General features: G+C 43.4%; 1 protein-coding gene and 1 long non-coding RNA gene across 3 annotated transcripts in view; one reads left to right on the top strand and one right to left on the bottom strand.

The window, feature by feature from the left end:
- LOC125116085 (uncharacterized) overlaps nt 1–1,904 on the bottom strand; it is a 31,198-nt gene extending 29,294 nt beyond the window's left edge. For both annotated transcript variants that reach the window (XR_007132248.1, XR_007132247.1), the window contains exon 1: nt 1,586–1,904. This is a non-coding gene — a long non-coding RNA (uncharacterized LOC125116085). The remainder of the gene's footprint in view (nt 1–1,585) is intronic.
- A 2-nt stretch (nt 1,905–1,906) lies between these two features.
- Nucleotides 1,907–11,276, top strand: ZNF140 (zinc finger protein 140). The gene is made up of 5 exons (XM_047761012.1): nt 1,907–2,085; nt 2,425–2,479; nt 5,690–5,816; nt 6,226–6,321; nt 9,390–11,276. Exons 2-5 carry the CDS (start codon nt 2,471–2,473, stop codon nt 10,556–10,558), a joined length of 1,401 nt encoding a protein of 466 aa, XP_047616968.1. The 5' UTR covers nt 1,907–2,085; nt 2,425–2,470; the 3' UTR covers nt 10,559–11,276.
- Nucleotides 11,277–21,364: the final 10,088 nt, after the last annotated feature.

The following is a 21,364-nucleotide window of genomic DNA, read 5'->3' as shown; positions in this document are numbered from 1 at the left end:
GAGGCCAGGGATTGAACCCGCAACCTCATGGTTCCTAGTCGGATTCATTTCCACTGCGCCACAATGGGAACTCCTGGAATTGCTTTTATAAACATCAGGCTGACTTCTGTATGAAGAAAAGATTTGGAGGAAATTGATATGGTGAAGTTATAGCAAGATGGCACGTGAGAAATAATATTTTGGACAAGATTGGTAGTTAAGATTAAGCACAAACACACGTCAATCTCAACATGTACTAAAAAGAATCCATTTCTTCTCTCTTAAATTTGCTTTTCCTGTATTTGTCATCTTAGTGAAATAAAATGATTAACCAAAAGATACAGGCAAGTCATCTGTGGTTTAAGTAGAAGGTGAACACTAGAATGGATAACATAGTGGTTGAAGAGGTTTTACAGAATGAACTGTAAACACCCAAGCAAGAAAACTAGTTCCTCCTTCTCCCCCATCAACCGTATCCAATTCATTAATGGGTCCTTTACACTTTTTTTTTTTTTTAGGGCCACACCTGTGGCATATGGAGGTTCCCAGGCTAGGGGTCCAATTGGAGCTATAGCTGCAGGCCTATGCCACAGCCACAGCAACATCAGACCCAAGCTGTGTCCTTGACCTATACCACAGCTCACAGCAACGCCAGATTCTTAACCCACTGAGCGAGGCCAGGGATTGAACCTGCAACCTCATGGTTCCTAGTCGGATTCATTTCCCCTGCGCCACAATGGAACTCCTACACTCTTCTTTTACTTATTTATTCTGTTTAGCTATATGTTTGGCCACATCCACGCCATGTGGAAGCTTCCAGGTCAGGGATCAAACCCACATCACAGCAGCAACCTGAGCTGCTGCGATGACAGTGCCGGATCTTTAACCCACTGCACCACAATATAACTCCCTACAATCTTCTTTTAAACTGTTTCTTTGCAAGCAGCTCTTTGCAGGAAACTAACCTCAGCAGGAGGCCCCTTTCCTGGTCACTTTAGCAAAGCTACATTGCAACTAACTTTTAAACCAGGAACCCCCCTGTTCAGCTCCAGCGCTAGCACATCTTTCAAATCTTTTGATCACATAATATCTTGTCTAAAGAATAAGCAGGAATTCCTGCTGTGGCACAATGGGATCTGTGGGGTCTTGGGAGCATCTTGTGAGCGCTGGGACGTAGGTTCCATGCCTGGCACAGTGGCTTAGGTCGAAGCTGTGGCTGGGATCTGATTCTTGGCCCTGGGAACTCCATATGCCTCGGGCGGCCTTTAAAAAAAAGAAAAAAAGAAAGAAAGAAAGAAAAAGCAATTGACAGATGACTAAACAATGCTTCCCTAGCTTCCTCTTCAGTAATCTTGGAACAAACTTTGCGACCAAACTACATCACCGGGTTCACAAGCCAGCAACCTGACAACTCCCCCCGACCCATTAACTGAGATGACTTCATTTTAAAACTTTCATGGCCCAGCAGAATCCTGAGAGGTGGCTTTTGGGGACACTGAATCCATCATTTCTCCGAATTGCCCGCATTCTGAATAAAAGCACCTTTCCCTGACACCAACATTTGTCTCTCCCAAGCATTGATTTTTCGAGCTTCGAGAAGCCGTACCTGGTTGGGTAACATCTTGACTCAGTCTCCCCTGACCCGCAGCTCCTAGAATCCAGGATACGGAAGGCAGTAGCCTTCAATGGCATTCCTGGCTCAGGTCCTTTCCTTCAGTTCACCGATACAGTCAGCCATTGCAGCTGTCAGGGCTGGGGGGGTCCTCGAGGGAGGTATTGGGGCTGCAGTCGGTTCTGGAAGTTGTAGTCTGAGTGGGGAGGACTGCTCTAGAGGAGGCTGCGGCCGCGGTGGGTCCTGGGAAATGCGCCTAACTGAAGCTCGTCCCCGCCCCGTGGGCGCGGCGCCTCCTGGGAGTTGTAGTGTGTGTGGGCGAGCTGCCCACGACGCGCGGAGACCGCGGTGGGTCTTGGGAAGCCGAGCCGCGGCAGGCCCTGGCTTGGTTCGCGTCCGTCTCTGAGGCTCCGGAAGGCGCAGTTTGCTGGGCGCCGGCGCGGAGTCACTGCTCGCAGAGCCAAGAGCCGAGCGCCTGGCCTGCGCGGGCCGAGGTAGGGGAAGGGCTCGCCCTGCCACGCCGGTCCCCGCGGGGGCCGGGGGCGGGGGCTCCATCCCAAGCTGGGGAAGCCCGGGCCCGCATGGCCTACAGCGAGGAGGAAATGCCCCGAGGTGCAGCCCCCTTAAAGGCGGTGGCGCGGCGGGCGCGGGTCAGGTCCGGGCTCGGGTCAGGTCCGGGCCCGGAGCCCCTCCGCAGCGGCGAGGGGGTTGTCCCGGGCCCGTGCAGCTGTGTGACAAGGGCGGGGAATGCGGAGCCGCGGCACCCTGGTCCGGGCCCGTTACCTGGCGCGGCCCTTCGGCTCCCGCATTCAGCATCTTTCTCTCCCTGCCAGCCCTGCCGTCCGCATTTTCTGCTTTCCGCGGGCCCTGCCGGGAGCCATGTCTTGGGTAAGCTGGTGTGCCTTTCTGGGGGAGAGAGGCTTGCTTTCTCCTAAAACATTCCTCCCCGACCCCGTGCCCTCCCCCCCCCGCCCCTTTCTCTCTCGTGTACATCCGGGGAGGGAAGAGGGAGGAAGAGGGCAGGGGGCGCAGTCCCGGCGTGGGCAGGTTTCTGACCTGGCTGTCCTGTTCCTCTTCCCCCCGGGTATTAGAATGTCTCATTCCCTCTGCGTTAATTGGCATTATTTTTATTGTCTGCTTCCCGTACCAGTGGTCTCAGTGTGTGAGCCCTGGTACAGCACTGTTAGTATCACCAAATAATTTCTTGGAAATGTATATCCAAGAGCCCCAACCCGGGCTTGTGGACCAGAAACTGGGTGTGCGGTCTGCACATTGACAGCCCCTTCTGGTGGTTTAATGCGCGACGCGTCCTAGGACTTGGGGATCTGCAGGGAGCAAAACAACATCTTTGAACTCACAGAGCTCATTTTTCAGGCATGACGTTTAGTTTCTTTAGCAAAGAACACTAATTATTGCTGTGGTTGAGGCTAAATGCCGTGCTGGCAGTTGTGCTTCACAGAGGTGGGGAATAAGGCCAACTAGGGAGTTCAAGGTGTGGCTCAGCGGTAGCAACCTGAGGACTAGAGTTCAATCCCTGGCCTCTTTCAGTGGGTTAGGGATCCGGGTCTTGCTGTGGCTGTGGTGTGTAGTTCTTTGGCTGCAGCTCCCATTCAACCCTAGCCTGGGAATTTACATAGGCTCCTGGTGCTGCCCTAAAAAGACAGGAAAAAAAAAAAAAAAAAAGGCCAGCCATTCCTAATTAGTGCATCTGCTTTTAGTGTCACTTCTCTTTTTGTCCTAGTTGTCTCCTAATGTAGAGGGTCTCCACATCTTGCTGGGAGTCCAGTTTCCATCTGTGCTGCAGATCCCACTTCTACACTAGGAAACAGCTTCCTTTATTGGTCAATAACCTGTAAGAGATCATAGGCACTTAAAAATCCTTTTTAGGAGTTCCCGTCGTGGCGCAGCGGAAACGAATCTGACTAGGAACCATGAGGTTGTGGGTTCGATCCCTGCCTTTGCTCAGTGGGTTAAGGATCTGGTGTTGCTGTGAGCTTCGGGGTAAGTCGCTCTCAAAAGACAAAAAAAAAAAAATCCTTTTTAGGAGTTCCCATTGTGGTTCAGCAGGTTAAGAACTGAACTAGTATCCATGAGGATAAAGGTTTGATCCCTGGTCTTGCTCAGTGGGTTAAGAATCTGGCGTTGCCACATGGCATAGTTTGAAGATGTGGCTTGGAGCTGGCACTGCTGTGGCTGTGGTGTAGGTCGGCATCTACACCCCTGATTTAGCCCCTGGCCTGGGAACTTCCATTTGCCACAGGTGTGGCTCTAATTAAAAAAAACAAAAACAAAAAAAAAACCCTGTAAAATATAGCTCTTTCATACTTCTGGGGCTGTTTCGGATTTTTTTTTTGTCTTTTTGCCTTTTCTTGAGCTGCTCCTGTGGCACATGGAGGTTCCCATGCTAGGGATCCAATTGGAGCTGTAGCCACTGGCCTATGCCAGAGCCACAGCAACACGGGATCCAAGCCGTGTCTGCAACCTACACCACAGCTCACGGCAACGCCAGATCCTCAACCCACTGAGCAAGGCCAGGGATCGAACCCGCAACCCCATGTTAACCACTGCGCCGTGACGGGAACTCCCAGGATTTTTTTATTTTATATTTTTTGGCCATCCCTTGGCCTTTGGGGTTCCTGGGCCAGGCATTGAATCTTAGTGGAGCTGCAACCTGTGCCACAGCTGAGGCAACACTGGATCCACAACCCACTGCACGGGGTTGGGCTGGGGATTGAACTCCATCCATGCCACCGCAGATACCATCTATCCCTTTGCACCACTGCAAGAACTCCTAGTTTGGGACTTTTTAAAATTTATAATCATTCCTAACACCTATTGAGTGAGTCACTCAAGTGCAAAACCAGGCTGCAAAGCAGGGGCCTATTATTCCCACTAACCCCGAGGGAAAAAGCTTTAGATTCTATCCTGGGAGGTATTATAATTCCTTCCTTGGGAGGACCTTGTACTTTCCTCTTTATCGTCTTGTTCTGTGATGTTGCTAAAGTTGCTTCCAAATTTCACAGCTATTTCTTCAGAAACGGGGTGCTGTGATAAACTTGAGTGCGTGCCCCATTTAACAGGATGCTGCTGCTGTCTGCCTGTTGTGACCATGAAGAAATTCTTGCTCAATCATATTAAAATAGGCTGATATTAGGGAAAATATACATTCCCCATTAAACATAAAAGAATGGCCATCACTATTTGTAAAGTATTGTGCAATCTTAAAAATTTTTTATTTTATTTTATTTTATTAGGGCTGCACCTATGCTATATAGAAGTTCCAGGTTAGGGGTCGAATTGGAGCTTCAGCTGCAGGCCTATGCCACAGCCACAGCAATGCCAGATCTGAGCCATGTCCGCAGCCTATACCACAACTCATGGTAATGATGGATCCTTAACCCACTGAGCAAGGCCGGGGATCAAACCTGCATCCTCAGAGATATTAGTTGGGTTTGTTGCTGCTGAGCCACAATGGGAACTCCTTAAGAATTTTTACAACCAGAGTCAGAAATCCATGTTGTTTACATGTATAATCCTTTATCTTTCACAAAATTGTAAATTATCTCAGGACAAAGCATATGTGTTTTTTCCTCCTTTCCTCTAATTAATACCTTAAAATAAAACAGCTGTAGTTATACTCTTTTTTTTTTTCTTTTGTCTTTGTTGTTGTTGTTGTTGTTGCTATTTCTTGGGCCGCTCCCTCAGCATATGGAGGTTCCCAGGCTAGGGGTTGAATCGGAGCTGTAGCCACCGGCCTACGCCAGAGCCACAGCAACGCAGGATCCGAGCCGCGTCTGCAACCTACACCACAGCTCACGGCAACGCCGGATTGTTAACCCACTGAGCAAGGGCAGGGACCGAACCCGCAACCTCATGGTTCCTAGTCGGATTCGTTAACCACTGTGCCACGACGGGAACTCCTGTAGTTATACTCTTAGTAATTACTCAGGATCCTAAAAACTGCCCTGGATCCTAAAAACTGCCCTTGCACTACTTATATACTCTGGCCACCCTCCAGAGTGAGATTCATTTCACTTTTGATCAGGGGCCTTTGGGAGAATTGGGTGCTGGTTGTGCAGGTGTCTGTATATCTTTCAGGGGTCAGTGACATTCAGCGATGTGGCCATAGACTTCTCCCAGGAGGAGTGGGAATGGCTTCAGCCTGCTCAAAGGGATTTGTACAGACATGTAATGTTGGAGAACTATGGCCACCTGGTCTCACTGGGTAGGTATTTCTTCTCATCTCCCCTCAGTCAGAATCTGACCTTTAGGATGGCTGTTGTGAATCTTGATTGTCTGGCTGAATGTACCCAAGGGAAGTAAGTTTGGGGTTTTTTTTAATTTAAAAATATTTTGTTTATTTATTTATTTGGCCATTCCCACAGCATGCAGAAGTTCCCTGGCCAGTGCTTGAATATGGGCCACAGCAGTGACAATGCTGATTCCTTAACTACTATGCCACCAGGGAACTCCTAAGTTATTTTTTTTTTTACTAGCTTTTAAGAGGGAGTTATAACTTCACCTAATCTTTAGACATCTTTCATGTTTACATCAGGCATTGCTATTAAAGGCCCCTCTTTTCTGAGTATTCAAACTTAAGATTAAATTTGAATTTATTTCATTTCTGCAAGCAGGTCTTAACATTTCGAAGCCAGATGTGGTTTCCTTATTGGAGCAAGGGAAAGAGCCCTGGCTGGGGAAAGGAGATGTGAACAGAGACCTGTTTTCAGGTGAGTGAGTTAGAAGCTGATGGGGAGTTTTTTTAATTTTAATTTTTATTTATTTATTTTGTCTTTTTGCCTTTTCTAGGGCCACTCCTGCGGCAAATGGGGGTTCCCAGGCTACGGGTTGAATCGGAGCTACAGCTGCCAGCCTATGCCACAGCCACAGCAACACAGGATCCAAGCTGTTTCTGTGACGTACACCACAGCTCATGGAAATGCCAGATCCTTAACCCACTGAGTGAGGCCAGGCCAGGGATGGAACCCACATCTTCATGGACAGTAGTTGGATTTGTTACTGCTGAGCCAGGATAAGAACTCTTTTCAAATTCTTACTTGCCAACTGTGTATCTTTTTTGGTGAGGTGTCTTTTTGAGTCTTTAGCGCATTTTAAAATTGAGTTGCTCTTTTTTTGTTTTCTTTTTTGTTTGTTTTTTAGGGCCACACCTGCAGCATATGGAAGGTCCCAGGCTAGGTATCCAGTCAGAGCTGCAGCTGCCTGCCAGTGCCACCGCCACAGCAACACCAGATCTAAGCCACATTGGCGACCTACACTGCAGCTTGCAGCAATGCTGGATCTTTTAACCTTTTAAGCAAGGCCAGGGATTGAACCTACATCCTCATGGATACTAGTGGGATTCTTAACCTGCTGAGCCACAGTGGGAACTCAGGAGTTGCTCGTACCCTTTTTTAAATGTCTTTTTAGGGCCACACCCACAGCATATGGCAGTTCCCAGGGTAGGGGTCAAATTGAAGCTACAGCTGCCAGCCTACACCACAGCCATAGTAATGCCAGATCCAAGCCTTATCTGTGACCTACACCAAAGCTCATGGCAACGTGGGATCCTTAACCCACTAAGCATCCTTAACCCACTGAATGAGGCCAGGGATCAAACCTGTGTCCTCTTGGATACTAGATGGATTTGTTACCCCTGAGCCCTAACAGGAAGTCCTGTTCATTTTCTTAGTGTTGAGTTTTATTAAGGGTCCTTTGTATATTTTGGGTAATAGTTCTTATCAGATGAGTCTTGCAAATATTTTCTCTCAGTCTGTGGCCTGTCTTCTCATTCTCTTGACACTGGCTTTTGCAGAGCAGAAATTTTTAGTTTTAATGAAGTCCAGCTTATCAGTTAATTCTTTCATGGATTGTGCCTTTGGTGTAACATCTGAAAAGTCATCACCATACCCAAGGACATCTGGGTTTTCTCCTGTTACCTTCTAGGGGTTTTATAGCCTTTGTTTTACATTTAGCTCTCTGATCCTTTTTGAATTAATTTTTGTTAAGTGTGTTAGGTCTGTGTGTAGATTCACTGTTAGGCATGTCGATGTCTAGTTCCATTACCATTTGTTGAGAAGGCTTATTTGCTGCCTTGTGTTGTCAGAGATGAATTGACTATAACTATGCAGGTCTATTTTGAACTCTTTGCTCTATTGGTCTGTTTGTCTGGTCTTTCACTAGTACTGCACTGTCTTGATTACTCTAATTTTGAAGTCACATGTTAGTCCTCTGTGTTCTCCCTTAGTGCTGTGTTAAGTATTCTAAGTCATTTACTTCTTCATATAAATTTTAGAATCAGTTTGTTGAAATCTGTAAAATAACATACTGGAATTTCAATCTATATACCAAGCTGGAAATTTTGAACTTCCAGAAAATTTGCAGCAATAGTACAAAAAATACCAATATGCCCTTTGCTCACAATCATCTGCTGCCAACATTTTGCCCTGTTTGTTTTATCATTTGGTGTATGATTTTTTTTTTTTCCTGAAACATTTGGGAATAAGTTGTATACATCATGGCCTTTTAACCCCACAAGAATTCCTAAGAATAAAGGTGTGAGAGAATATTTTTAAATTTTCATGTTATAAAGTTCTGTTCTTCCAAAATGACAAAATCCCTTACTAAAATTTAGCCTGGAGAGGAGTTTCGTCGTGGCGCAGTGGTTAACGAATCCGACTAGGAACCATGAGGTTGCGGGTTCGGTCCCTGCCCTTGCTCAGTGGGTTAACGATCCGGCATTGCCGTGAGCTGTGGTGTAGGTTGCAGTCGCGGCTCGAATCCCGCGTTGCTGTGGCTCTGGTGTAGGCCAGTGGCTACAGCTCCGATTCGACCCCTAGCCTGGGAACCTCCATATGCCGTGGGAGCGGCCCAAGAAATAGCAAAAAGACAAAAAAAAAAAAAAATTTAGCCTGGAGAAAAGCAGGGCCTGTGTTTATCTGTCAAAAGCCTATGATGGAAAGATACCCGTTAAAACCTAAGTTGGGAGTTCCTATTGTGACGCAGTGGAAACGAATCCAACTAGGAACCATGAGGTTGGTGGGTTCGATCCCTGGCCTCATTCAGTGGGTTGAGGATCTGGCGTTGCCGTGAGCTGTGGTGTAGGTCGAAGATGCAGCTCGAATTTGTTGTTGTGGCTGTGGTGTAGGTCAGCAGCTACAGCTCCGATTAGACCCCTAGCCTGGGAACTTCCATATGCTGTGGATGTGGCCCTAAATAGACAAAAGACAAACCAACAAACAAACAAACAAAAAACCTAAGTTGATCTTCACATAGCAGTTAGGAAAGTAGAGTTAGTGTGAGGATGCTAGAAGATACTTTTCATAGACACCTTTCATTCATTCATTCATTCATTCATTCAGAATAAATTACTGTAAAATGTTCCAGTGGCACTAAGTGAACAAGTCTGATTTCTTTGTGGGACCTGAGGAACACTTGAGGTCTATTGGCAGCATTATGAAATTGTTATTTTCAAGTCATTCTGGCAGCAAATAAAGTTTTAAGTGGAGGTGAAGAAAACCATTTATCCCTCACAGTTACTTATATTTCTGATAGATCTGTTTCTTCCTTACCTTCAGTTACTTATTTTTGGTCTTTCTTCTTACTCACCTACATCTCTCCTCTGTTTGATGTCTTCTGGATTTCTGGATGTATTGCTTAGATTTCAATGTCATATATGACAAGTATAAAAGCCATGAAATGCTAAGATTTGTTTTTCAATTTAATTTTCATTAAAAACTAGGAGAATGGCTTTTGTTTTACTCAATACAGAAAATGAGAAACATTTACCTTTTTTTTTCAGCTTCAGAGTCAAATGGTGAGGTCAAAGAATTTTCTCAAAAAAGTATCATATATGAAGATGACTCATTCCAGTATTTGATGGTGGAAAGGTTTCTAAGCCAAGGTTCTGAGTGTTCCAGTTTTAAAGAAGGCTGGAAACGTGTGGGTGGTACTGAGATACTGCAGGGAAACCCGGGATGTATCAGGCAAGTGACAGTTTCCCATCAGGAAGCCCTGTCCCAACATCTGAGTGTCAGTACTGTGGAGAGACCCTATGGATGCCATGAATGTGGAAAGACTTTCAGTCGGCGCTTTTCCCTTGTGTTACATCAGAGGACTCACACTGGAGAGAAACCCTATGTGTGTAAAGAATGTGGCAAAACCTTCAGCCAGATCTCAAATCTTGTGAAACATCAGATGATACATACTGGAAAGAAACCACATGAGTGTAAAGACTGTAATAAAACATTTAGTTACCTTTCATTCCTCATTGAACACCAGAGAACACATACTGGGGAGAAACCCTACGGATGTACCGAATGTGGAAAGGCCTTTAGCCGTGCCTCTAACCTCACGCGACATCAGAGAATTCACATAGGAAAGAAACTGTATGTATGTAGGAAATGTGGGAAGGCCTTCAGCAGTGGCTCTGAACTCCTTCGCCATCAGATTACACACACTGGAGAGAAACCTTATGAATGCATTGAGTGTGGGAAGGCATTTCGCCGTTCTTCACACCTTACCCGGCATCAGAGTGTCCATACCTCCAAAACCCCCTATGAATGCAACGAATGCAGTAAAGCCTTCCGTTGCCATTCATTCCTCCTTAAACATCAGAGAATTCATGCTGGAGAAAAGCTCTATGAATGTGATGAATGTGGTAAAGTTTTCGCATGGCATGCATCCCTTGCACAACATATGAAAATCCATACTGGAGAAAAACCCTATGCATGTACTGAATGTGACAAAACCTTCAGTCGGAGCTTCTCCCTCATTCTACACCAGATAACTCATACTGGGGAGAAACCCTATGTATGTAAAGTATGCAATAAATCCTTCAGCTGGAGCTCAAACCTTGCTAAACATCAGAGGACACACACTCTACATAACCCCTTTGAGTATGGAAATTCGTTTAACTACCACTCATTCCTTACTGAACACCAGGAAATTCACACCATAGTCAAAACCTAAGAATGTATGGATTGATAAACAAAAGCAGCTAATGCCTTACTTTGATTGCAGAGAACTCTTGGAAAGAAGCCTTATATGAATGTGTTGAATGTGACTAAATGTGGTCTCTATTCAACGTCCTGGAGAAAAACCCCAGGAATATGTGGGAAAGCCATTAATAGCTGCTCACTCTCTTTGTAAAATCAGAAGACAAAATCAGTCTATATTGAGATTTTTCATGTGGTAGGATTCCCTAGACCTACATTTGTAAATTCCTACCAGGAAAGTACACATGTCCAGTAAATGTGAGAAACTTTTTAAAGAGGTGAGGTCATATTCTGCCCCTGTCAGCTCAAGCAGGACAGAATGCATGGGTGAGGGTGTACTTTTTCCTGGACATCAGAAAATTCATAATGAAGGAAAATCATACACAATGATTTAGGAATGCCTTCATGTACCATGTAATACTTACTAAATTGTAAATACTTTTCTAAGGAGAAAAAGCACCCTCTAAAAGAACCTAACATAGAGTGACTGCAGTATTTCAGACCTACAGAATTATCCTGAGAAAACCACCATTGTAACGACTGGGCAGAACCTTAGAACTCCAGGAAGTTACACTGAGAGAGTGAGCCGGGAAGGGAGTTTTTTTTTTTTGGGGGGGGGGTGATTGTTTTGGCTTTGTTTTTTAAAAGCAAATTCAGAAAAGCTATAAATAAACCTTTTGATTCATGGTAAATTAATGTGGTACTGGCTGAGTTTTTTGTTTTTTTTCCAAAGCAAATGTGCTTCTGAAAATGCAACTATCAAATTATTGACATCAACAGTGAAGAGTATCTTCTGTAAAAACATTATACATGGAGTTCCCATCTTGTCTTAGCAGTTAATGAACCCGACTAGCATCCATGAGGAGGTGGGTTTGATCCCTGGCCTCGCTTAGTGGGTTAAGGATCCGGAGCTGCTGTGAGCTGTGGTGTAGGTCACAAACTAGGCTCAGATCGTGCATTCTTGTGGCTGTGGCATAGGCTGGCAGCTACAGCTCCAGTTGGACCCTACCCTGGGAACCTCCACATGCTGTGGGTGTGGCCCTAAAGAGAGAAGACAAAAATATATATATATATATATTTATAATATTTTTATATATTTATAATATATATTTATATTATATATATTTATAATATATTATATATATTTATATTATATATATATATACACACATATATTATATATATATATATATACACACACACACACATAGAAACATTTTTAAGTACCTTATGGTTGTAACTTTGAGACAGAGTTTTGACTTAAGGTTATGCTAACTCACGTTTACTCTTAGTCTGAAATAAATGTAAATAAGATACGTCACAGGAAATTGCCAGTGTAATTTTCCTCTTTTTTCCATTTACAGTTAGAACTTTCTTTTGTAAAAGCACGTAGTCGTCAAAATGAATCAGGTTATGTTTTTTCATTTTCCATGTATACCTTGCCCATCCTTTATTTTCCCAGTTTAAATGTTATCTTTGAAGCACCTGATTGCCTCCTTTTAAGAACCTTTCACATTTAGTACATGAAATATGTAATCTAGCACTTAAATAAGTGCCTCATTTAAGTATACTTTTCTATGTATATGTAAATTTCCTTTCACAAAATGAGAAGCTGGCATATTTCTTTTCAACTCAATGTAACCACAAAACGCGTAGCTGCTGGAGTTCTTTTGTGGTACATCAGGCTAAGGATCTTGTGTTGTCACTGCAGTGGCTCAGGTTGCTGGTGTGTAGGTTCAGTTCCTAGCCCAGGAACTTCCACATGCTTTGGGTGCAGCTGCAAAAACTAAAAACAACAACCCCCCCCAAAAAAAACCAAAACATAGCTGCTGCCTAACATTCGGTTTTCTAGAACTGTTAATGCCTCAAACTCCACTGGAATAACTCCATTGTGTAAATCTTCCCTTTCCTGGCCATATTAATTTCCCTCTCCCTGTGGTGGTCTTTGAAAAACAAGAATGTTATTTGTCATCTCAGAGGCTTGTAGCATTCAGAGGTATGGCCATAGATTTCTTCTAGGAGGAATGGGGCTGATTAGATCCTGCTCCCTGATTTTTATATGGGAATAAATATAATTATGAGGACTATGGGAATCTGGTCTGAGGAGTTAAAATTCCTCCAAATTCAGAACCTGAATTTAGGTATTGTTGCCTCCTCCATAGTAAACACCAGAGGGTGGGCTCTAAACTACCTGCTGAATTCCTACTCCATGTTCTAGAGGGAATGTTTGAAAATTGGTACAGGGAAGTGGCATGAATGCTTCTGCTTTTGCTCTTGTAATTGCTTCTCTTCCCTAGGATCTATAAAAACCATAATATTTTGAATTATCTACTTTGTCCTTGTAAGCAGGACTTTCTATTTCTAAACCAAATGTGACCGCTTTACTGGAGTAAGGGAGTGTGAAGAATGATGGAGAAAAAAAGTGAGACAAGACCCATGATCAGGTGAGTGATGGGCACTCAGGAAGGAAGTGCCTTGAAGGTAGTAAGCTTGCCAAATAGATTGCCTGAATCATTTTATTAACAAGAAACTTTTGAGAGTTCCCATTGTGGCACAATGGAAACGAATCTGACTAGGAACCATGAGGTGGGTTCGATCCCTGGCCTCCCTCAGTGGGTTAAGGATCTAGCATTGCTGTGAGTTGTGGTGTAGGTCGAAGACATGGCTCGGATCTGGCATTGCTGTGCTCTGGCATAGGCTGGCAGCTACAGCTCTGATTAGACCCCTAGCCTGGGAACCTCCATATGCCGCAAGTGTGGCCCTAAAAATAAAAAAAATAAAAATAAAAAACTTTCGGGAATTCTCTTGTGGTGCAGTGGGCTGAGGATCTCGTGCTGTCTCTGCAAAGGCTCAGGTTGCTGCCATAGTGCAGGTTCAAACCTTGGCCCAGAATCTTCCATGTGCTGTGGGTGCAGCCAAAAAAATAAATAAATAAAAAAAAAAGAACTTCCCCTAAAACTTAAATCATGCAACATCATTCTGAACTACATCACTCACCCCAAAAGTCTTCTTATCCATTTGTGGTAAAATATTTCAGAAAATAAGAACTATACTATTACTTTTAATTTAATTAAAATAATGTATTAAATAATTTAAAGTACAGTTAATTCCTAGATCATGCAGTAAAAGATGTCAAAACACTTGCCACTGAAAAAAGAAAGTTAATACTTTGTGGATATTTTCATTTATACAGTATGCTTTGTTGTACCAAGTTGGTGCTGCCAAAGTTCATAGTTGCTTTCATTCATTTTGGCACACAAATCTGTGTTACATCTTTCCATATTTAACAATCATTTTTATTTTTTACTTTATTTATTTTGTCTTTTTGCCTTTTCTAGGGCCACTCCCATGGCTTATGGATGTTCTCAGGCTAGGGGTCTAATTAGAGCTGTAGTTGCTGGCCTACGCTAGAGCCACAGCAATGAGGGATCTGAGCCACATCTGCGACCTACACCACAGCTCATGGCAATGCCGGATCCATAAGCCACTAGGCGAGGCCAGGGATCGAACCTGCAACCTCATGGTTCCTAGTTGGATTCGTTAACCACTGAGCCATGATAGGGACTCCTCCATATTTAGCAGTCATTTTGATAAGCTGTGGTCTTCTGTGGTAGCAGAAGACTCAAAAAATAAAAATAAAAGCTGCCTGTTTTTCAAGATGCAATTCAGTAACAATGGCCAGTGAGACACATTAAGATGCAAATAAGCAAACATTAGGAGTAAAGTATATGATATACTTTAACTTACACATTATTTCAGTTCCAATTTGTATCGTATTGGTAAGACAGACAATGGTAATATGTGGTGTGACCATCTCAATGCATGTGAAGGGACAAACATCCAACCTGAACATTTTGATCTGCATAGTGTAATGAGTTTGTGTTTTAGACAATTTTCCTAGGTTTGCATATTCAAGATGTGAAAATTTCATGTGAAACATAGGAAGGAAACCATTTTATCTCTGAGACAGTTATAATATTTTTATTACTGTTGTCATGGTTATCTAATTATCCTTACATTATAGAAGCATCATATTCCCACTCCCCATGAATACGTCTGTCCTTTACAGAACACAACATTAGGCAGTCTTTAACATAAAACATAGTCTCTCTTCTGGACTATGACTCCCTATATAACAACTTTTGCATGAAACGCTTTCTGAACTGAGTTTGCCTTCAGAGCATTTCTGTTGCATGCAATCGAACTAAGTTTTTGCTAAATGACTGTCATACCTGACACTCCTCCATGCAGGTGATGTGCAGTTGTGTCTATCTATATGGTAGAGTTGTTTTTACTGTTGTCCCTTCAATTGAATACAATGTTGTTACTATGAGATTGAATTTAACTATTTATAGTATCTTCCAAAAGTCTGTTTCTAGCTAGGATGCAGTGTTAAGGCAAGCAACTACATAAAAGCAGATAAATTACAAAAGTTATACTTTTGAAGTTATCCTAGAGCTGTGGAAGCAATGAGCACCAGATGCACCAAAAATTCAACTAGTGGACAACTCCTCTGAAGTAACCTGATAATCACAGGGTATTTCTTTATCCCTTGTGAGCACTGACTAATTTGGATGTGGGTTGAAAGACTAAAGTTCTTTTTTTTTTTTTTGTCTTTTTGCTATTTCTAGGGCCACTCCCTTGTGGCATATGGAGGTTCCCAGGCTAGGGGTCGAATCGGAGCTGTAGCCGCCGGCCTACGCCAGAGCCACAGCAACGTGGGATCCGAGCCGTGTCTGCAACCTACACCACAGCTCACGGCAACGCCGGATCGTTAACCCACTGAGCAAGGGCAGGGACCGAACCCGCAACCTCATGGTTCCTAGTCGGATTCGTTAACCACTGTGCCATGATGGGAACTCCGAAAGACTAAAGTTCTTTACCTTAGCAAAGGGCGTTTGCTGGGGGAAAGAGAAATCACAGAGGTCATTTGAGGTCGAAAATGGCAGATTAGAAACTTGAGAAGCCTCAAATGCAAAGCTAGTTCTCTTCCATGGGACAGTTGCTGAGTTTTCGGGCTGTATAGGAGGCCAGGGAGCTAGAGTGAAAGCTTCTTAAAAGGTAGAGCGAAATAGCTGCAGTATCTGTGGTACTTAGGAATGAAGGGCCCATTAGGGAACGCTGACTCCCTAAAACACATGGCTAGTTTCTTCCTCAAGCCATTTGTCAAAATTTGAAGCTGTGTGAGGCAGAATATTAAGGAGACTAGCACCTATCAAACCCTCAGGTTTAAAAGTTTAGGAGAGTCAGATCCAGAATACATAAGGCTAAGTAGAGGTAAACTGAGCCTTATTAAAAATTTAACTTAGCTCTGACTCAGCTCAGTGATTGGACTGAGGCAATTAGTCCCTCTAACTCTCAGAGGAAAGGAGAAACTCCGGTAGAAGTTACCTAATTTGTGGTTCTTTTAGACTTAATGTCTGGCATACAACTAAACACAAATTGCTAGGCATGTGGAGAATAAGATTATATAACCAGTAACTAAGAGACAAAATAGACAATGAAAGCAGACATACAGGTGACGTGGATATTGAGTTGGCAGACCAGGATTTTAATATAAGTATGTTTTAATACATTAAAGCAAACACAGGAAAGGATGAAAGAAAAAGAAAAACTGAAGAATTTCAACTAGTAAGTGGAATCTATAAAAAAAATAAAATAGATATTCTAGAATTGAAAACAGTATCTGAAAAAAAATTTAATTGACTTAACAGCAAAACAGCAGAAAAAAAGATTAGTGAACTAAAAGGCAAGTCAATTTAAAAAATACTAAAACATGATTATACTGATATTTTATAATTGTATTTAAAAAGTACAACATATTGAAATATATACTCACTTATCAATACTTAATTACATTTTAATGACCACATTGTATTCCATTTTCTGAACACACATAATTTAAAAAACCAATTAGCCATTATTGGGAATTTTCCAGTTTTTCACTAGAGTATGAAACAGATGACTATTGTTAATACACATGTTCAAATGAGTTCTTTTATAAAAGCTCAGAAAAAATTGCTAGGTTAAAGGTTATGAATATTCTCACTTTGGACCCATATTGCTTACCTCTCTCCTAGAAAGGCCATGTTAATGTATGCACCCTCCCCAGTACTGAGCCATTTCACTCTTTTAATGTAATACACAGTGTAGCAGCATACGAACACTGACCAAGCAAAGGAAACTATATGAATTTGAGAAGCAGGGAGGCAGAGGGAGAGAATATGAATATGAATAATTAAACCGCAGTTCTCTCTCTCTTTTTTTTTTGTCTTTTTGCCATTTCTTGGGTCGCTCCTGCGGCATATGGAGGTTCCCAGGCTGGCTAGGGGTTGAATCGGAGCTGTAGCCGCCAGCCTATGCCAGAGCCACAGCAACGCTGGATCCGAGCCTCGTCTGCAACCTACACCACAGCTCACGGCAATGCCGGATCCTTAACCCACTGAGCAAGGGCAGGGATGGAACCTGCAACCTCATAGTTCCTAGTTGGATTCGTTAACCACTGCGCCACGACGGGAACCCCAAACCGCAGTTCTCTTAACAGTCTTAGTCTCTGTGTGCCTGGCATGGTTGGAATATCTTGCTATGCTGAGTGTGACTCTAGTGCTTAGAAAAAAGAAAGTTTGATTCCATGCAATTTTTGCCTCATACAATCACTTAAAACCCAATTCTTGGAGTTCCCATCATGGTCAGCAGAAACAAATGTGATTGGGAACCATGAGGTTGCGGGTCCGATCCCTGGCTTTGTTCCGTGGGTTAAGGATCCAGCATCGCCATGAGCTTTGGTGTACGTCATAGATGCAGCTCTGATCTGGCATTGCTGTGGCTGTGGTGTAGACCAGCAGCTGTAGCTCTGATTGGACCCCTAGCCTGGGAACCTCCATGTGCCACTGGTGCGGTCCTAAAAAGACAACAAAACAAACACACACCCAATTCTTACTTAAGTTCAGCCTACACAGAAATACTAAGTAAAAAAAGGCACAAAATTCACTGAAAAACCATAAATGTTTAAATGAGTACCTATTATGGGCCAAATACCATGAATAAAACTATGAACAATTTAGACAGGATTCCCACCTTAGCAAAGCTTACAGTTTAGAGGGCAAGATACATAATTAAAGCAGCAATCCTGGGAAAGTGTGAAAGGATGTTAAAGCAGATGAAGATACAACTCCTAAATGATGACCAGGCCAGGTTAAGGTCTGGAGAAAATGAAGAGATGGAGAAGCAAGAGTCTGAGCATGAAAGGTCTTATAAAAACATTTAAGATCAGTTTCCCTACTGTGGTTCAGTGGGTTAAGAATCTGAGTGGCTTGGATTGCTTTGGAGGCAAAGGTTTAATCCTTGGTCTGGCACAGTGAGCTAAAGGATCCAGCGTTGCCAAAGCTGTAGCTTGGATTCAGTTCCTGGCCTGGAAACTTCCATATGCTGAGGATGTGGCCATTCAAAACAAAATAAAACAAAACACTTAAGATAAAAGTAGGAAGAACCCAGTGGAGGATTTAAAACTGAAACATAATACAATCAGATTAGTACTTTAGATGAATCACCCTGGGAACAGTGTGGAGAAAAGATGAAAGGAAAACAAGATATATAAACAATATTGGTAGTTCCTGTAGTGGTGCAGTGGAAAGAATCCGACTAGGAATCATGAGGTTGCAGGTTTGATCTCTGGTCTCCCTCAGCGGGCTAAGGATCCAGCGTTGCTGTGAGCTGTGATGTAGGTTGCACACATGACTTGGGTCCTGCATTGCTGTGGGTGCAGTGTAGGCTGGCAGCTGTAGTTCCGATTGGACCCCTAGCCTAGGAACCTCCATATGCTGTAGGTGTGGCCCTAAAAAACAAACAAACAAACAAAAAACCCCACAACAAAACAATAACAAAAAAAAAACAAAAAAAATATATTTATCTCAGTATTCCATCTGGAGGTGAACATGGGTTAAATGTACATTACAGTACATCCACATAATCAAATACTAAGAAGCAGCTGTTAAGAATGAAAACAATGACATGTACTGACATAGAAAAATGTTTTAAAAAGACCTGGAATGACAATTATGACTCAATTTCAACACATTAGTATGTACATCCACAGGTTCTAAGACAGGAGAAAGACTCCCTTCTCTTGTGTAGGGTTGAGGTTGTTTACATTTTTTCCTCATACATATGTATTAGTTTTATAATTAAAAACCACCAAGAATAAATAATAGAAACTAGTCATGAAGCTGCTGCAATAAAATCCAGGTGAGAGTGTGCCTAAGCTCATAGCTGTTTGTGTGCCAAAATACTGGTGAGTCAGTTACTACATAAATTCCAATCCCCAAGCAGGCGTGGCCCAAATCCCCTTTTTGAATAAATACCACTTCAGATGATCTCCCCATGCAGGGACCAAACACAGGGATCTTATTCAAATTGCTACCTATATGCTTGAGGGCTGCAAAGAACTAGTGAACAAGAGTACCTGGTGCCACAGCATGACTGCAGGCACGCCTTTCCAAGATGCCTGTGAATCTTATCAGACTTAAGTATCCATCAGCTTCTTAGAACCTGCTGGGATTTAATCTCTTCTCCCTCTAAATTTTGTTTCCAAGGTCACAGCCCAGTCTCAGCCCACACTTTGCTCTGATCTTATTTTCTCTTATCAGTGCCACCATTATGACAATCTTCTGTATTCCTTAGCCCCAGCCACAAACCCCTAATTCCCGCCCTTTTGGAAACTTTCCAAAGTGCCCTCTGAGATTTCCCTGAGTGGTAAGAAACTCCTTTATGTCCTTAACAACTTCATTAAACATGCCCTTCATTTCCTCCTGTGAACTTGACACCAGAATCCAGGTTCTTGTTCATGGCAGTTCAAGAATGAACTTTACAGAAGTTCCCGTCGTGGCTCAGTGATTAATGAATCCAACTAGGAACCATGAGGTTGTGGGTTTGATCCCTGGCCTTCTCAGTGGGTTAAGGATCCAGTGTTGCCGTGAGCTGTGGTGTAAGTCACAGATTCGGCTTGGATTCCTCGTTGCTGTGGCTGTGCTTTAGGCTGGCGTCTACAGCTCTGATTAGACCCCTAGCCTGGGAACCTCCAAATGCCACAGGTGCAGCCCCAGAAAAGTCCAAAAAAAAAAAAAAAAGAATGAACTCCACGAACACACAGGCAGCAAGCAAGCAAAGTTTTTTTGTTTTTTTTTTGTCTTTTGTCCTTTTAGGGCCGCACCTGAGGCACATGGAGGTTCCCAGGCCAGGGGTCTAATCGGAGCTGCTGCTGCTGCTGGCCTATGCCACAGCCACAGCAACACCGGATCCAAGCTGCTCCTTCGACCTACACCACAGCTCATGGCAACACCGGATCCTTAACCCACTGAGCAAGGCCAGGGATCGAACCTGCACCTCATGGTTCCTAGTCGGATTTGTTTCCAATGCACCTCAATGAGAACGCCCCAAGGTCTTTATTAAAGAAAAGCAAATAGCTCCCAGGGCTACTGGGAGGAGGAAGAGCCCCCTTCTTTATTGTCCTATAAGGATTTTTATCTCTTAAAGGTGGGGAGGGGCACCAATGTGGGGTCCAGAAAGATGCGGTTTTCTCCCATTGGCCTTGCTCAATTACCTATCTCAGTCCTTGTCCAATAGGGATTTTAGGGTTGGAAATGTCCCGTAGGTCTTATGGTTTCTTTGTCCTTTTCTTTCCTTAGATTAAGTCACCATTCCTCTCATTCCCTTTCTATCAGTTGAGGAGTTGGCTAGAGATTCGCAGTTCCTATAATAAAACAAGGCCTGTGGAGGTGTTACTCCTGGAGCCCTTAAGCCACTAACATTAATCAATATTCATATCAAAAGAATGTATCAGAGCCCATGTTCCTACACTGACTACCTGAGTTAATATTCTGTCTCAAACTGAAGTTCGACATTTGCCATCATGGAGTAAAACATGAGCCACTGCAGCTACAAACCCGCAGCACCCTCTGAGTAGAGCTCAGGGTGCAGATCCGGAGTGAGGCACTCTGTGCTCTAGGAAAACTGGAAGAACAGGCCTTCAGATAGCCAAAATATTTTCTGGAGAAGATACGTGCCCAATTCTTGCATCTCCTCATGTCTAGAAAAACACTAAAATTCTTCCTGGTGATGTCTGCCCCTTGTGACTGGTAGTAATGACCTTCAGGAGATCAGCAACAAACTCTTGTAAAATGTGTGTATGCTGCATGCAACTCCCCCTCACCTTTATCATATCCTGATATTCCACCTTTCCTCCTTGGGTGGTATTTCAGCCTGGTCTGTAGTTAAGGATAAAGAACATCACAGTCATCTGTAAATACAGTCACCTTCAAGGGTGAGAATGTGTGAGTCCTGCAGGCTGTGAAAACTCAGGATACAGGCCCCCATAGCTGATGTGCCTATCAAAGGAATGATTTCAGTGAGCCCAGGCCTCTTTTGTTCCTGCTCCCTGCCCTTTGTTGCACAAACTCCTATATATCCTAGCACCTCCCTCACCCCCTCAGAGGGGTTTCTTGGGGCTACCTGAGATGCTGTCTCCTGGGCTTAAGCCCTAATTTCACCTCAAATAAAACTTAACTCTCAACTTTCAGGTTGTGGATTTTTTTAGTCACAAACATTAACTTGGCCACCCCTTGGAAAAAACCTATGTGCCAACAGTGACATCAAAGAAGGACTGTTTATTTATTTTTTTTGTCTTTTTTGCTATTTCTTGGGCCGCTCCCAAGTGGTATATGGAGGTTCCCAGGCTAGGGGTCGAATTGGAGCTGTAGCCACTGGCCTACGCCAGAGCCACAGC

This window comes from Phacochoerus africanus, chromosome 15 (assembly GCF_016906955.1).
Source record: "Phacochoerus africanus isolate WHEZ1 chromosome 15, ROS_Pafr_v1, whole genome shotgun sequence".
NCBI lineage: Eukaryota > Metazoa > Chordata > Mammalia > Artiodactyla > Suidae > Phacochoerus > Phacochoerus africanus.
The sequence above is the reverse complement of the archived record's forward strand: the minus strand, read 5'-3'. Positions and strand labels throughout refer to the sequence as shown.